At 47.7% G+C, this 17,435-nt stretch overlaps 1 protein-coding gene across 2 annotated transcripts; it reads right to left on the bottom strand.

Moving 5' to 3' along the window:
* Positions 1-700: 700 nt before the first annotated feature.
* LOC121834622 (excitatory amino acid transporter 3-like) lies at positions 701-16,762 on the bottom strand. 2 transcript variants are annotated; one of them, XM_042288333.1, is made up of 4 exons: positions 16,556-16,762; positions 13,908-14,102; positions 9,651-9,785; positions 701-1,027 (listed from the first exon to the last, which is right to left on the bottom strand). In XM_042288333.1, exons 1-4 carry the CDS (start codon positions 16,729-16,731, stop codon positions 934-936), a joined length of 600 nt encoding a protein of 199 aa, XP_042144267.1. In that variant the 5' UTR covers positions 16,732-16,762; the 3' UTR covers positions 701-933. The 2 variants fall into 2 exon arrangements, with proteins under 2 accessions (XP_042144267.1, XP_042144268.1); XM_042288334.1 differs by lacking the exon at positions 9,651-9,785.
* Between the last annotated feature and the right edge of the window lie 673 nt (positions 16,763-17,435).

The raw sequence follows: 17,435 nt of genomic DNA, 5'->3' as shown, positions 1-17,435 counted from the left end.
GCGTGTTCGAGGTCCAAATGTTCTACGCGTCGAGCATTCTACGCCGATAATTCCAGAAGCTTACGCATGTACATAAAGGGGTATTCACACGAGGGAGAAATCCCGGGGATTTCTCCCCGGCACGCGCATCCCACGACGAAAACGTCAGGCTTTGCGATGTGCAAAAGCCTCGCGTTTTCATCTCGTGATGCGCGCGTGCCGGGATTTCTGCCTCGTGTGAGTACCCCTTTAAGGGGCGCCGCGTGGCGAACCGGACTCAGTCTCGCCCAGGCTCTCGATACTGCTGTTACGCCGCTATCGACGCCCGCGACGCTCTATTGTTATCTTCTGTTCTCTTTTTATTTTTGGGCTCAAGTTCGCCCCATTAAACGTTTCAGTTATTTCAGTTATTTTTTTTGTTTCACTTGTCGTTCGTAACAATATTTCGGTTTGGTGTGGTTTCGGCTCAGCTAATCATAGTATTGTTCAAGTCCGATTATCACTTCGATGCAATCCTGGTTCGACACTCTGACTTCTTCAAATGGTCAATAATTTGTCTAATTTTTTCGCCTACGAAACGTCCTAAATACCACCAGGCAAACCAAACAAAAACAATGATTACTAAGGAGTATTATTGTTATTGAAATAAAATGCGTACACACATACTCTACTATTATTACTGTCATAGTTTTACTCTTCTAATAAAATACACAATCAGATATGTCCTTCAGTGTTCGGTTACAAACCAAACATGCTCAAAGGAAAGCGGCAAAAATATCATTTGGGTCTGACAGATTAAAAGAACTGGCGAGAATAACGTACGGGTGCATAAAGACCGTGGTCTTTACGTGATAGCTTTAAAGAATAATCGCGCTTTCTCAAATCGGGTCTTATTGATTTCGCTTCGGGCAAGTCTGCCAAGCTGTCCGGTGGCGAAGTCCGGGGAACGCGGCGTCAGCGTTGGCGTGTGTAGGATGACGGTCCAGACCCGAGAAAAACACAGCAGGTGCAGCACGCCAGTAGATTATGCATGGAAGCGAAGCGATCCCTGCACACATGAAGGGGGGGGGGGGGGGGGGGGGGGACTTGAACCTTGAAAATGCCAGCCAAATTAACGCTACACTACAATAATTGTAACTGCACGAGTATCCAAGAGCACTTATTCAATCCATTCGGAAACTATATTAGCTCCCATGACACGGATAAAATGATGAGCGGAAATTTTGAAGAAACCAGTGAGATGCCATTTTTAAACACCACACACCCCAACATGCTACCAGGTTGCCTACAGCTTATGAGAGTTTGCGCGGAAGAAAGGCAAACACATCCACTTGTCAACTTTCTTCTTTCTACACACTAAAAAAAAAAGGTATATTCTCACACCTTTTGTCACATACGGCACCCCAAAACTTCAGTTTGACTTGTTTCTGGCTTGAGCGGCGTCGGCGTCGGCGTAACCGCGCAGTGCATGATGGGTAAATTTCCTCCTAAATTTAGCGGAAAATTTTCTGCCAAATTTAGTGGCCCCCTTGAGGGGGTCACGTGGTCCCCTCAGGGGGGGGGCAGGGGAGTCGCGTGACACCCCTGGGAGGGGTCAGGGGGGTCTCGTGGCAGATACCCCTCGGGGGGGTCAAGGGGTCACGTGACCCCCTGGCCCCCTGAGGGGGGTCACGTGACACCCTGACCCCCCCGAGGTCACGTGACCCCCGTGACGTCACGTGACCCCCGTAAAGTCACTGACCCCCATGAGGTCACGAGGGTCACGCGACGTCACCAGGGTCACGGGACCTCAAGGTTACGCCGACGGCGACGCCGACACCGCTCGGAGAGAGTAGCAGGCAGGATGAGGAGGTGAGGAGGAGCGGTCTAACCCTCCCCTCAGTACCCTTCCCTCCTCCTCCTCAAGAGCTGCGCTTTGATTCGGCGTTACAGGGAGTTGTAAACGGCTTTAATTTTTTCAATAATACTTCACGCACAAGAACAAATTTGAGACTTTCCGAGCTCAGCGAAATTCCCAGCCACCATCCCAGCAAGGCGAAACGGGTGATAAAGAATCGCTGACCCGGTCGACCATGACGGCAATGTATAGCATTCCTTCTACATCAACCCGATCAAATGGGAATTCATTGACATAATTCGAGAATATGGAAGATGATGGTTATCAATTTAATGGTTCACAACAAATACAAGAAAAACAACGTGCCAACTCCACTTACCATCAGCAGAAAGCCATGCAAGCAACACAAAGAACACCCAGGCACACAGCCGTACTAAACCGACGTGCAAGGAGCCCGTAGACAACCTCACCGGCAGAGACATTCTTAGGGCAATGAAAAAGGCAGGAATCCAAAACAAAGATGACTTTTCCATCCACCGGAATCAGAAATCTAACACGATTGCGATCACAGAAATAAACTACGAATAAACTACTCAATATCAACCGAATCGTCAAGGGCGAACAAAGCTACGAGATGAAACCCCAACATGGCGGTCGCAAATGATCAGATCCGCGGAGTTATCTACCTTTCCGTACACGACGTGCAAGAAACTCCGGAAACCGTCGTGGAAAGTCTCGACTGCAGAACACACACGATCGCCGCAGCTCGTCCGACTGAACGGTTGGAAAGGACCATTTTGATCATTTTCGATGGGAAACCTATCCCGAAGCACGTTCGTTTCCTCTGCGAAATATTCAGAGTAACCGACTATCGACCCAGACCTCTCGTCTGCTACTCATGTCATGAAATAGGCCACAAATCGGACGTCTGCCCTAGCGCCATTAAGCGCTGTGACCGATGCGGTGACACTCACAAATCCGGCGGGTTCGGATGTGAACTACAGCCTAAATGTTTAAACTGCGGTGGACCCCACATCGCCACAAGTAACGACTACCCCAGTCGTGAAATTTCCCCGAAAAGATTCCGTCTCAGACACTCCAGGAAAAAAAAAAAAAAAAACCTCTCAACATGGCAAAAATAAATATAGTACCCCCTGCATCAAAATCCTCACAGTCATGGACGAACCCACCCCCACGAGGAGCATAAGCAACACCTTACGAGGTCTACCGGTACGTTCCAGCCGTTTCAGAAAGGTTCCAGATGGGATCACATCAGCCGTAAAAACCTGCGAATTTCCCCCACCACAAATCGCGGAAATTCTAACTGGCAACAACAAAATAATCACACCACCTGCGAGCAACGTGTAACGGCAATGGAACAACGCATGGACAGGGTCGAAAGATCCCTTGAGGACATCTCGCAAACCCTACGATATATCCTCAAAGGACTCAATGATTAACTTGCCCAAACAAAAGGAAGAAAACAAGCCAAAACGTAAGGCGACTTTTACTTGGGTCCTACAGTGGAACTGCAGGGGATTTAATAACAAGGCAGCGGAACTCAAAGAAAGATCAAAGAAAATGAGGAAAAACAAACCTCACGTCATCTTCCTACAGGAAGCAAACGTTAAAAACCTCAATTCGAGGGTACACTACATACACTCCCACCATCGTACGCCGATCCCGCAACTACCAAAGCCAACAATCCACTGCCTCCTCTTTTACTACCTTTTGTTGTGTTCTCTTTTCTGCCCCAGTCTCAGGTTTACAAACATGTTCAATCCACTGGTGTAACTTATGGTCAAGCAATTACCCTCGTCTAACAGTAAAATACGATCACAAATAGATACCTCGCAAATATGTAACGTAGCCAGAGAAGTTGTAGGAGTTAAGTTACGCACTGGCAATCAACAATTTAACATCTACTATGTCTACATTAGACCGAAACAGAATGAAGGAGACGACGAAGACTGGTTCGATGCCGTCGTGCATGGCACCACACTCACACCCATCGTTGGGGATATGAACGCTCAACACTCACAAAAAGGGGGAGTGGTGCACTAGAAAGCTAACAAACGAGGACGGAATATAACTAGTTAATGCCAGCAATTAAAGCTGTCCTCCCTAACTAGCCCGACACCCCTACAAGGAACGCAACAAGCCCCAGGTACAGCGACACAACCCCGGACCTCACCTGGGCCATGAATAACTTTAAAGCCTCCTGGGAGACCTTGCCAGATCCAATGGGCTGTGACCATCTACCAATAGTAATTCGTCTCAAAACAACCACACCAGCCAAACTACAGGCGAAATTCATTAAATATAATGTCTTCCGCACCACCATAGCCGCAAGCCAAGGCGGGAAACCTGGACACCCGTATCCAACAGGCCCTCAAGGTTGCAAAGATAATATACCAGATTGAAGAAGATTCTCCTGCACCCGACCTTCATCTTTTCAATCTCTGGACTAGTCGCCAAGCGCTCCAGATATACCGGAAAAATAAACGAAATCGAGCACTCCGGACCAAACTTAACTTAGCCACGGCAAGGGCCACGAGATACGCTCTAGAACCTAGACGAAATAGATGGTGGGCACACTGCAGCTCTTTCAGTGACAAGACTGGACTGGAGGAGGTATGGAACACATACCGAGGAATGAGTGGCAAAGCCAAAAGCAAAAACACCGGTTCCAACCTCGCATTGCGGCTAAACACGACAGAAGAGCTAGCAAACGCAGCGGAAAACAGTTCCTTCCCTCAACCGACCAAGAAACCACCGGATACCTGCTATGCGCCGGAACTCATCATCGCATTGCTGCCTGAAGACTCCCCTTTTACCATGGGAGAGCTTTTGGACGCTTTAGCAAAAGAAAATAGCAACAAAGCTACAGGCCCGAACCTCTTTACCATCACAACACTCCGAAAATTCCCGGATAAAGAAATGCGTTAGCTCCATGACAAGTACGAGTTATGAGAATCCGGTCGACTCCACGATGACTGGAAGATATCCACCGTAATACCTATTCCGAAATCAGGAAAATCCAACAGTGACATCCAGAACCTAGGATCCATCTCCCTAACTTTCAACCTATGTAAAGTAATGGAACGTATGGTCCTACCCAGAATAACCTGGATCTTAGAGTCACACAACAGACTACATTCCAAGCAAACTTAGATCCGTCCACATCTGTCCACACAAGACAGTCTAGCCATGATTCACAATGACATCTCCACATTTTGACCTACCGTACAGCCTCGTATAATAGTGGCGATCGACATAAAAAGGGCTCGACTCCAACCCACACGAAATAGTCATTTGAGGAGCAAAAAATCGAGGCCTTCGTGAACGTATACTAAACTTCATCAAATCCTTTCTTTACCGACGCCCATTCCAAGTTCACATTGGAGGCACCAGAAGCCCCTTCACAAGAAACACGGTAGGAGTTCCCCAAGGAGCGGTCATCTTCCTAACTTTATTTAACATGGCCATGGCTGACCTAGCATTCCGCCTGGAGGCAATACGGCACGTACGTTACATTATGTACGCTGACAACGTCACCTTATAGATCAACAGAGGCACACCTAATATTCAAGAAAGGCGACATCAAGAAACCCTGGATCTCACCATGGACTTCATGCAGGAAACAAACATGATAATCGTCGCCTCAAAGAGGCTAGAATAAAAAGTGAAAGCCCTTTACAACTCCCTGTAATGCCGAACCGGAGCTCTGCTCTTGAGGAGGAAGAGGGAAGGGTACTGAGGGGAGGGTAGACCCGTCCTTCTCCTCCTTCGCCTCCTCCCCTCATCCTTTAATATGTTCCGGGGGCCTCAGGAAGGGCGGTCACGTGACTTGGGGGGGGGGGGGAGTGTCGGGTATCACGTGACTTCGGGGGCGGGAGGAGGAGAGGGGGTCACGTGACCTCGGGGAGGGTGGGGGGCACGTGACCTTGGGGGGTCACGTGACCTTGGGAGGGTCACGTGACCTCGGGGGTCACATGACCTGGGGGTCACGTGGGGGTCACCTTGGGGGTCACGTAACTTTAAGAGGGGTCACGTGACCTTGGGGTGACCTTGGTTTCGCCGACGCCGCTCAAGCCGGAGACGGGCGCCTAAGAGCTGCGCTCTAAAAGCATCGGAAACATCATCAATTTGTATTTTGACGGCACCGAAATTCAAAGACAACTAAATGTAAGGATCCTCGGTCTCGCAATTGACGAGGATGAGGGAGCACGAAGCTGGCTGAGCCAGATTAAGATTCATTGGAGACGCGGCCTTAACCTTATCACGAGAACAGCCAAAGCATGGGGTGCAGAAGAAAAATCTTTAAAACTAATGGTACGAGCTTGTCTCCAAAGCCCTTTGCGCAGTCTTGGGTAAGTTACTTTTAAAAAGTAATTCGTTACAGTTACAGTTACTTTCAGAAAAAAGTAGCGAAGTTACCGTTGCAGTTACCGCAACAAAAAAAATCGTTACAGTTACAGTCACTTTTAAAAAGTAACGACGTTACTTTGCAGTTACTTTTCTATAACACAGAAAATAGGAAAAACTAGAAAACGCTTTTCACCAAGTTTATTTGCATAAAATTAAAAATTGTGCTTTTTACTTCATATTGTAACTTAGCAGCAGTTGCTTCTCGAAATTAGTGTCTGAAAGTTTCCACTGCTTGATAACGAACACGTCCCTGCCCTTGCTGGACAGGCGCTCGTCTAACGCGCTAGATGGGATTGATGTGTTGTTTCGCCGAAACAGGTTTTTGATTGCCGGGTAGGCGTTGAGGCAACAGAGTGCCGTTTTCTGCGGTCAAGTTGTTAGTAACCACCTCCACCACAGCAAAATTCTCTCTGTACGCCGGCCATGATAGTTCTTTGTTCTTATCAACATTCATATCCTTGGTAGCACTAGCACATTGCTGGCTAGTTGACGGTCGTGCTGGGTTCATAGAGTCCCTGGACATATTTCCGTTCGTGCCTGGCAAGCCAGAAACAAACCCCACGCAAACAGAAGTAAATTTTACTTCGACTGTTGACACTACACCGGAGTAGTGGCGCAAATCAAAATACGAAACATGAGCAGTGCGGAGTGGTGGCGCTAATCAAAATACGAAACATTTGTGCCCTCCGCGTGTATTGTTGTTTCACGTTTGATTCACCCGATTAAAAAGCGTTTGCGCAGAAAAAAGAAAAACCGCAAAAGAGATAGTTCTTCAAGATACTAAGATGCAAGTGTTAAGTCACAAAGTATACAAGCGCGTGCTAAAGATAACTACATTTTTTTCACCAAATCTACATGTGGCTATATTCGGGTCGTGACTGGCGAGAAAGAACGTATTCACAAGTTTGTGGAAAAAATAGCTTGACACTCGAAATGTCGGAACAGACAATTTGGAAAGCGCAAAGAATGGCTAAATTGTACTCGTTCAGTGATATATTATTAAAAAAAATTAGAAAGTAACGACAAAAGTAACGTCGTTACTTTCATCGTTACCTCAGAAAAAGTAATAGAACTACAGTTACAAGTTACATTTTTAAAAAGTAACTCGTTACAGTTACAAGTTATCAAAAAAGTAACGAAATTACAGTAACACGTTACTAGTAACGCGTTACTACCCAGGACTGCATTTACGGCTAAACTACCTCCGTCTTACCAAGACCCGGCAAGATCGAGTTGGAACCCTTAACAAGGCAGCCCATGAGAGTTATCACCCAAAATAACCCGCATTCCCTGTCTAAACAAAGCGGCTCAAATAAACATTATAAAAGACATAGCAAAAGAAGCACAACACAACCAGAAAAAACCGCCTGAAAAAAAAAAAAAAGCGCACCGGGAAGAGTAATTTTTAAGCAGTTCTAGCTACAGCCACTTCTCCTTCATGGGAACACAAAAGCATCACAAAGATCAAGCCTGTATCACAAAATCAAAGCAGAGTACCCTGTAAGAGAAGAACAAATGTTGCTAAAAGATACACGAAAGAAACAGAACATCTCCTTCGGTGTAAGACCGATAAAGTAATTTACACAGACGCATCGCGGAACGAGGACGGCAGGGCAGCCATTGCTTAGTACTCCTTCCGCTCCGGCAAAACAAATGCTAAAATCCTGCCTTATCCTGCCAGTGCCAAAGCCGCTGAACCCCAAGCAATCTATTGGACACTAGAAAACGCCCAAGAGGGTGAGCACCCGACAGAAATCTTAATCCACACGGACTACCAGGAGGCTGTTAGAGAATGCAGGAAAGCCAGCAGCAGTTACAAGACTGTGAACAAAATCTAAGCCGCAGCGCGCTATCTCCCAACCAAAGGAATCACCCTAAAAATTTCATGGATCCCGGGACACCAAGATATCCGGGGAAACGAAGACGCTCATAAGGCAGCGCGGAGCACGGTACAAGCAACCGGCTCCGCACAAGGCCTCCTGGACTCCTCCGCCATATTACCCACCGAGGACCCCGATCCCGATGAAATAAAGGCACTCACGAGACAACAGCGAAAGTTGCGGCTGGCTGCACTACTGCCAACGGAGGAACACCCGATCCCATCAAAATGCTCAAGGTGAGATCGGGTGCACCTCCAGCGCCTCGCTACCAACACGGCTATTACACGTGTTTTCGAAAGCGTTTTTACACTCCAACATCGGAAGATGACCCGGACCCTGACCTTAACTGCACAATCTGCCATGTGCCGGCCACCTGCATACATCTTATCTGGGACTGTCAAGCGACAACAGGAAAACATCAGGAAACGATCTCAAGACTTGCCGCCGAACTCACACCCCAAAACTACGAAGACCAGGTTACCGCCAACAAAGATAATTTATACAGGAAGCTAATCCTCGACACCCTTCTTGGCTTCATCAAGGCTGGCCTAGCCCAATATATATGACCACTTCCTTTTTTTTTCCCCAACATCTCTACTCGTACCCTCTGCACCCCCCCCCCCCCCCCCCCACACACACACACACGCCGGATAAGATGACTTTCGTCAACATATCCGGTGTCCCCTTTTTGTAAATAGACGGTTTCTCACTGACTTCTTCCCAACAGTCTTTCGTTGCGAGGACAATATTCTTGGCGTGTACCTACTGCACATGGTCAGCAGGTTTCTGCGCGCGAAGGCGGCAGGCACGTGTTTCCATTCTGCCGGTGTACGGAACTTTAAAACGGCAAAAATCTATAGGGAGAGGAGGAGATGAGAGCGGCTCGGTGACTTCAGAGCGCCGTGCTCAGATTGGAAGAGAAAATCAAACATCGGCACTCTGGTGCAACACGTTATAGATAACAAAGCCGTAGGGCTGATAGATACGTCGTCATCAGCGAAGGCCAACTCTGGTCACAGATTGGACACGACGATTGCGCCAACATTCGGCTGAACCTTGACTCGAAGCCGAGCGCTGACACAGCACTTGTTTCTAATCTGTGTCCAGCATTGGCCTTCGCTGGTGATGCAAAAATGTCAACACTATAATCTTGCCTTCAAGGCGGTGTTGCCTGACGTCACTGCAAGCTGTCATCTCGTCTTCTCCCTCAGTTTCTAACCGCATATCTTCTATATTCCTTTTCACATTAAACCTTACTGTAGCCAACGCCACGATCCGACAGTGGGAATCCAGCAGCGTCAAGAGTGCATCCTCATGACGCTCGTATAGTCTTTGCTCACCACTGGCTAAACCGATCACGCACAGCTGAATACATGTGCATCCTGATCTTGGACTTTCTTTTTTTCTGTGCCGGTGATGGCAAACGCACAAAGACGAGTGCCTTGACGATACTCTTTTTGGCTCTGCGTGCCTGGCGCTATAGAAAACGCCGGAAAGAAAGTCGAATCGACACGTGGACTGACAGGAGCACTTCCAGAGCAGCCACGCAGTCGACGTCCTGAGGTGGCAGGCCAGCGAGGCGAAGAAGAAACGTGGTTCCGAAGGAAGTTCCGCCAGGCATGCTGCCGATCCCGAGGCTTGACAAGGCGTTGGCTGCGCTGCGGGGAGACGGGCTTTCGGTACACGTGTTTCTAAAATTATCCGAAATGCTCCCGTGCCACAATGGACTGTCAGGGTGTCGTGGAGGCACCCCGCTTCGTTATTAACGTCACCCGCCAAAGCGCGAGCGGGATGGGGATACCTTCCACAGTCTTGAAGCTTAATTTATTAATTTTTTCTTTTAAATCGCCACTCTTAATATAACGGGCTCTGATCTATAGATTTGGAACCGTTTGTAATGGAAAAGTTGGAGAGTCTCGAAAGTATTGGCAGTCTAGCATTCACGGCTGGGAGTGTGGCAACCCCCTGGTTGAACCAAACTTGTGTGGCTATCTGAAATACTCTACTCAAGATGCTCTATTTCAAATACTTTTGGTTGTAATTTGGTGTCTTGAAAATATATGTGATCAAAAGTATTTGTTACTCTATCTTGATTACGTATGTCTGTATTTTGTACTTGTTATCTCAGATACATTTGTCAATCTTTGAAAAACTTTGCCGCTCGAATATTTTACTGAAATAGAAATCGGCGCATCCTTCCGTCAAGCTCAAGCGATTGCCAACTTATAGTGGAAACGACCGAGCACAAAACAGGAAAAAAAGCCAGGGCCAAACATGCACTCAAAATGCCAGCAAAAAATAACTAAATGGAAAGGAGGAGAGGACACAAGGTGTTTTATTCTTCGCGGTTTCAAGCAACACCAAGCAAAAACATGAATAACGAGTGAGGGAAAAGCGTCTGTGGGGGCACGTGGGTAGCTCGACGCTTTTATGAGGACAGAGACAAGACATGAAACTAGCTACAAGCAGGACGAGCTCTCGAAATGCAAACAAACACTCCTCCCAACGTTACAGGCCTTTCTGAACGCGCTTCAAAAACAAATAAAGTAAAAAAAAAAATTAACAGCCGCCAGAAAGATAGCAGTGCTTCTGCGTGTTTTTTTGCACACTTCTTTTTGAAGTTTAGACATCTCTAAATGTAGCGTTTGGGTAACCTATTTCAGGTAGGAGCACTCATTATTTGGCGTATGCCAAACTCTGGATATAGCGACTACAGCGCTTAGCAAAATGATGCTTCTATAGATAGGTGCATTCTAAAATTACCACAAGATATGATTTTCAGCGGCATGACTATAGGTCTTTTTGGTAATGTTTCAAAATATATCCTCTCTTGACATGCACCAGTGATGTGATGAGACATCCCTGGTGTCTCATGATACTTTCTGCTGGAATTGCATGCACTGCGAGTTTATTCTGTTTGCTCTCGTCGCTTGCAAATACAGCATTCCTGTGTCACCGAAGTTCATACAAATTACGTAATGCGGACGTATTTTTGAATGCAATTAACATATATTTTTAAGTATTCTGACTGCACTAATATTTCGGATATTTTGCAGAAGAAGTAATTCGAGTGGTACTTTATGAAAGGCAATTAACCTTAAACGCGTTTATACAGTATCTTGTCCAACACTCTGCATAACAAACCAGTGACCGTCTTTTGATAAGGTAACGAGCATGGTACAAGGTATTCTCGAGCGCTTTTCGGTCGTAAACAAATTTGTCTAAATAAACCAATGAATGGAGAGCAATCAAATGTTTCAGAAAGGGTTTTTTAGGTGGTGAATTTATCACACTTAAATTTTATAAGTAATTTAAAAAAAAAGTAATAAAACATTTTCTTCTATGCACAGGCAGGAAAACGGCAAAAATCGTCTTTCTTTTTTTCGTTTTGCATCTGTAGCGTCAAGCTACAGATGGTAAAACGCAAAAAAGAAAGAAAAAAAGAAGCAAAATCTTTTTGATGAACACCCGAAAGCAGATCCTGCAGACCCGAGTGTGTGGGATGCCATCTGCGAGCAGCTGAGTCAACCAGTTTTTTCTGTTTGCTTCTTTAAACTCAAAAAAAAAAAAAAAAAATGTTTTGCGGCATATATATATATTTTTTTTTCCACGGAGACCTACCCTAATAAAAGTTGTGTTTGATAAATGTCCCACCTAAAGAAATATTTCAGATAAGTTTCAATAAACTGCGTTCGTTGTTTCATTTATACGATTTTTTAAAGCGGTAGTTTTATATGCCCAACCGCGCTTAAAGTCATGTCCTCGTCCTCAAGGTCACACAACGCCTGTGACTGATGTTTAAGGTCGCGTAATCAAGGTACCGTAAGCGCCGGTCGCTTAAGCTAGTAAGCGGTAGCTTTATAGGTCCAACCACGCCCCAAGTCATGTCGTTGTCCTCAAGGTCATGTCATTGAGGTCACGCAACGCTCGTAGCTGAAGGTCAACATCGCGTAATCAAGGTCACGTAAGCGCCCGTTGCGTAAGCTCCGTTTGCGTAGGCGCCGGTCGCGTAAGCTCGTAGCGGCGGTAGCTGAAGCTGACGTGACCTGTCGTCCTAGAGGTCGTCCTAGGTGTCGTCTTTGACGTCGTCATCTAGGATGTTGTCCTAGAAGACATCCTTGACGCGTCCTAGAGGTCGACCTCTAGGACGTACTTTACCCGTTCTCGGTGGCATTCTTGAGGTTGTCCTCGACATCGTCCTAGGCGCCGTCCTTAACATTGTGCTCGAAGTCGTCCTCGATTGTGTGCACGACATATTACAACCATTTCCTGTAAAGCTTCCGCATTTAATCGAATTTGGTCGAATGAACGTGAGTCTAATTTATACAGCAATTTAATAACTAATAATAATATTTTCTTTAACTCCCGGGTAGCGCTCGCGAACACCCTGCATGTTATCGCCAAGTCGACTTGTTCTTGCAGGCCACAAACTCCGTCTAAAATCATTGGATCCTGGGAAAATAGCTCTATTGCCGTCCCTTGCTGCTATCAAGACACAGACACTAACATACATGCATAAATCCTCGCAAGGAGATTGGTTAATTGGTGTCTGCTGCCATGGCAATCGCCATTTCGGTCCCCTCAAAGCTTCAGAAAGGCCTTTCTTAACCAGCCGCGCCAACATCGCTGTGGACCGTTATCGGATATACTGAAATTGTTCCTAGCCAATATACGAGTCTTTGTCATTGTGCATCCAATCAACTTATTAATCATGCTGACCATCACAAATTTCTTACAATTATATTGTTGTTGCTGCTTATTCAACCCAGGAAAATTATTTTTCAATGCCGCCAAGCACTGACGCCACCGGTGGTGGTGGTTCGAAGATGTGCGCTTGTTTTGCCGATGTTTAAATAACAAAATCTGGGTAACCTGTCACCGCAAATGTGGGTCGGTTCACTAAGAATGAACAGAACAAGTAGAAACTGCTTATTCCATGAATCAAAATAGTGACCATACGGGGAGCTTGGCGCTACTTTCCTAGGATCCAGTGACTTGAGCTCCGGATCAACGAAACTCACTCGGTATAAACGACTCTGGTCCCATCTCTTCTCTAAAAGTAGAAAAACAAACAAATATAGCCTAGCGAAGGCATCGTGCAGTTGACGGCAATGTGAGCTAAGGCAGCCGAGTGCGCTAGCCCGAGGGTAAAACACCGCATACCCCCTCAGAACGTATAGTCATGGAACCTGTCACCACAATGCATCGACAGGGGATGTGTCGGTTTATCCCAATTACCCTTCTAACTGCTTAACTTAACCGGAACCGTCTCCGCATCATGGCATTCAGCAGCGTCACTAGGGTCAGGGGCACCCCGTCACATTGCCGCACCCCACTACGAAGAAATCGAAGGAGAGAAGAGTGGACGGAGGGGATGTGTCCTGGGTGTTTTCGCCGAGAACGAAGCGCAGACGCTGAACAAGGGCGGCGTCATGTGGGGCGTCCTGTCCATGGAACCGGTGCTCTTCAGCAGCGCGTTCCACTCTTGAAGGCGAAGCTTAAATGTCTTTCTGTATTTTTTTTTTCTTACTTTAGGATTCGACATGAGGTGACGTGCGACCATGAGCGAGGAGCTGTCGGCGCTCTTGTTCACTCTGACTGCACGGAAAGAGTGGGTAGAGGCCAAGGCAGCTACCCTTTGCGCCTATACCACTAATCCTTCCTATCAGCGCTCGGTGCTTTGATGTCACCCCATGCTCTTATCTCCTGCTCTCCTCCAGTTTCTCTCCACGTTGACATTATGCACCCATGAAGGCCACTCCGGAGTTTCCCCGGCATACCACATGGCCACTCTGGCCCCGAGGCTGATGTCCCTGTGCCTACGCTGGGCGACGAACAGGAGGGCCACCATATTGTAGACGCTGGTGCCCGCCCTGAGGACCACCAGCAGCGCCGGCAGCAGCACGCGCAGCGGTCCGCGCTCCACGTAGCCGTCCTGCTCCAGCAGGCGCAGCGCCACTGGGAGCGCGACGCCACTGCGAACGTCCGACTCCGCTCACACTCGACCAAATGACGTTACTGGCAGTATAAGAAACTCAGGCTTAGTATAATCACGTTTTTAAAGAGACAGCTTTATGGAGCTCGGGTCGCAGAAAAGCCGGCGTCGGCGGCATGGGACGGGAAAATCCTGATTAGTCAATAGGGCAATGACGTCACAGCCACGTACCATCCCGCGAGAATGTCAAACAACCCACAACGCTCACGTGAAACGTGACGTCACGTGTGGAATAAAAGTGATTTAAAACATTACATGTAATGCAAGAAAAGGTCGCTGGTTGTGTCAAAGGATTTCAGTCTGTAAAATCTTTCACTTGCCTAAAGGGATACTTCAACGAAATTTGAAATATTCCCGTCGTGTTCAAAAATAGGTTGAATATGATCCACAATATCTGTAAATGACAATCGCACGTTTGTATTTTCAGCCTGGTGGCTATATTTTTCGTTATAAACGGCCCACTCTGGCAAGCGCTCGGAGAAGGCCCAGCGGAGACCACGTGACATCCAACGGAATCGTGACGTAGGTCGCTTCAGGACGAGCAAAGGTACGGCGAGGCTGACGTCGAGAGGATGGCCTAGTCGTTCCTGCCACCGAAGCGGCTGCTTTTGTACGAATTTTGAGTGACGGGTTAATCTTCCGTAATCTTGTAAGGGGACAATAGCGACTTCTGAGACACACAAAAGGCATTCTCGGGAAGAGGGGAGTTCCTTCTTCCCCTCTTCTCTCGTCGTGGCCGGAGGCGAGACAACCTCCGTCACTAGCTGTCAAGGTTCCTAGACGGGCATTACAAACGAGGCGTTAGCGACATCCACCAGGTGCTCTTTCCTAATCGTTTAATTCGTTCTAAAATTCCTTTTCGTGACTTTTTTTAACAAGATATTGGTGTGTTCGATGTGATGCTGCTCCTTTGAACACATATAGACCAAAAAATGAGCGCCGAAATTTTGTTTTAGTATCCCTCTAAACAAAAAAAGTTAAAGAAATTTTAGACGGATGCATTATTCGAACCCATGACCGTTCCGATGCGAGCCAGACACGCTATCGACTAGGCCACGCAGACTCTTTTTTTTTTCTCGCTTGCGAGGCTTTGGAACTAGCGGGAATTTACCCCCATCTTCAGCTATCGCATTCCACTCTTAAAGGCGAATCTTAAGCGTCTTCTCGTGTTTTTTACGTCGAGATTCAGTTTTCGACGTGGTTTGTGTCAAATGTTGCAGTCCCACTGGATGCTCATAAAGTTCCTCGGAACTTGCGACGCCCTGCGTTACTCGAGCTGTCAGTGATTATAAAAGCCAAGGCCTGCGTCTGACGTCATTGTTAGCAGACCGCCAACCCGCCTTAACATATGTTGCCCCTACCAACAAACACGCTGATCCTCGCCGAGAGACGAGACTTTGCGGCAAAGCGGCAGATGCGCGCGTCTCGGTGCCGCTGCGTGCTACCGTCGCGTCGGTTTTGATACGCTGCAAGACGCGTTCGCGGCGACACTGACGCGAGCTGCATGGTGGCGCTGCGCTGTCGGCTGTTGCACCGGTCAGACGGCTTTCATTGGCAGACGGACGCACTCGGTAGGTATCTCAAGTTCTTAATTTCCAACTTGTTACTCTGCCAAGTTTGTTCAGTGATACACGCGATCCGCCACCCTCAGACGCCTCTGTGGTAAATTCTAGCGCGGTACCGTTAAATGCGGTCTCTTCAGACAGCTACACTTCGATTAATTGTAACTTGGCAAGGAATGAGCCGTCCTTTTCTAGCCAATCAAAGCGACACGAGCCGAGACACCTGAAGCCCTTACCAAATGTACGGGGACGAGAGCGTAAAGCAAGCAGTTGAAAGACAGGGGAAGGAAAAACTTCCCCCAGACGTCGTCTTTGTCTCCCTTGGAGAGATGCCTGTCACTTTAAATTAGAAGAGAAGCGATTTTCCTCCCTCTCCCGCCCGTGGCTTGGAGAGCACTGCGCACACCTAGGCCGTGTTCCAAAATTTACTCGATCTTACTCCAGGGTAAGGGTTTTGTACCTTGGCGTTCTAAAACCTACTCGCTACCGGCGTTTTTCAATCTGTGTTGTCAGTTGACACGACCCTGCGGAGTAGCTCGGGTCCATTTGGGTAAGATTTGGAACACAGCCCTAGTAAAATAACATTGATTCACGTGTCTCCCTCCGACGCGCCGATTGGCTCACCGGGACCGTAGTCTTCAGGGTTTGCCAAGTACAGCTGTTTACAAACAAGTCAGTGTTTTTCCCACTCCAGTTATAAATACTGCGCGTGCGCAGAATCTAGATTCCCGCGAAGTGAAGGTCCGTGAATGCGCCATGTCGACAGCAACGCCCCCGCAGCGGCATCTTGTTAGAACCGCGCAACGACCCCTTTGTCTCACGCAATAGACGCTATGCGTTAAAAAGAGGAGTGAAAAACGGCTGCACTTACCTGGACGATGTGACGTAAGCAGTGCTCAGTGGACACGCCAGTGTGGCGAAGAAGCGCACGGCGTCTCTCCTGGACGAGCTCATGTACACGAGACCGACGCAGAAGAAACCATGCAGCGCCAGGCCCAGGAACGCCGTGCTGAAGAGCAGCGGCTCCGTGGACAGGACGCCCCACATGACGCCGCCCTTGTTCAGCGTCTGCGCCACGGCCTCGGTGAAGGCACCCAGGGGACATCCCCTGCGTCCAATACGCATGCTCGTTCGGATGAAATTAAAAAAAAAGAAAAGAAAGACGTTTACAATTTTTTGCAATTCCGAATTAGAGCGCAGCTCTTGAGGAAGAAGAGGGAAGTGTACGGAAGGGAGGGTATGCCCCTCCTCCCCCTCCCCTTCTCCTCTCCCGCTCCCCTCCCACTTAGCGGGAAATTTTCGCTAAATGTCTCGCTAAGTTTAACGAAAATTTCCCCGCCAAATTTAGCGAAGAAACGTCCCCGCTAAATTTAGGAGGTAAATTTAGGCGTAAAGTTTTCCCGCTAAATTTAGCGGGAAAATTTCCCCGCGCTAACTTTAGCTGGGAGACGTCCCATAATGCAACGCACGGTTACGCCGACGCCGCTCAACCCGGAAACGGGAGCCTAAGAGCTGGGCTCTAAAATGTCAACACTTGCGCAACCCGTAAGGTGGAACACAGCGACAGCTGAGGTGTGTCGTCGGAGTTGCTGAGGTGTCCTCTCGGAGCAGATGAACTGAATGAACGCTAAAGATGCGAGCGCGTACCATGAAGTTCGCATTCGCATTTCGTATCAAACCGAGTAACACACCGGACGAACATTCCATTGCGTTTTGGGCGCAATGAGGGTGTGTTAAGTAGAGAGCATTTC

This window comes from Ixodes scapularis, unplaced genomic scaffold (assembly GCF_016920785.2).
Source record: "Ixodes scapularis isolate PalLabHiFi unplaced genomic scaffold, ASM1692078v2 ptg001897l_1__unscaffolded, whole genome shotgun sequence".
In the NCBI taxonomy this organism is placed as follows: domain Eukaryota; kingdom Metazoa; phylum Arthropoda; class Arachnida; order Ixodida; family Ixodidae; genus Ixodes; species Ixodes scapularis.
Note: the sequence above shows the minus strand (reverse complement) of the source record. Positions and strands in the feature narration are given on the sequence as shown.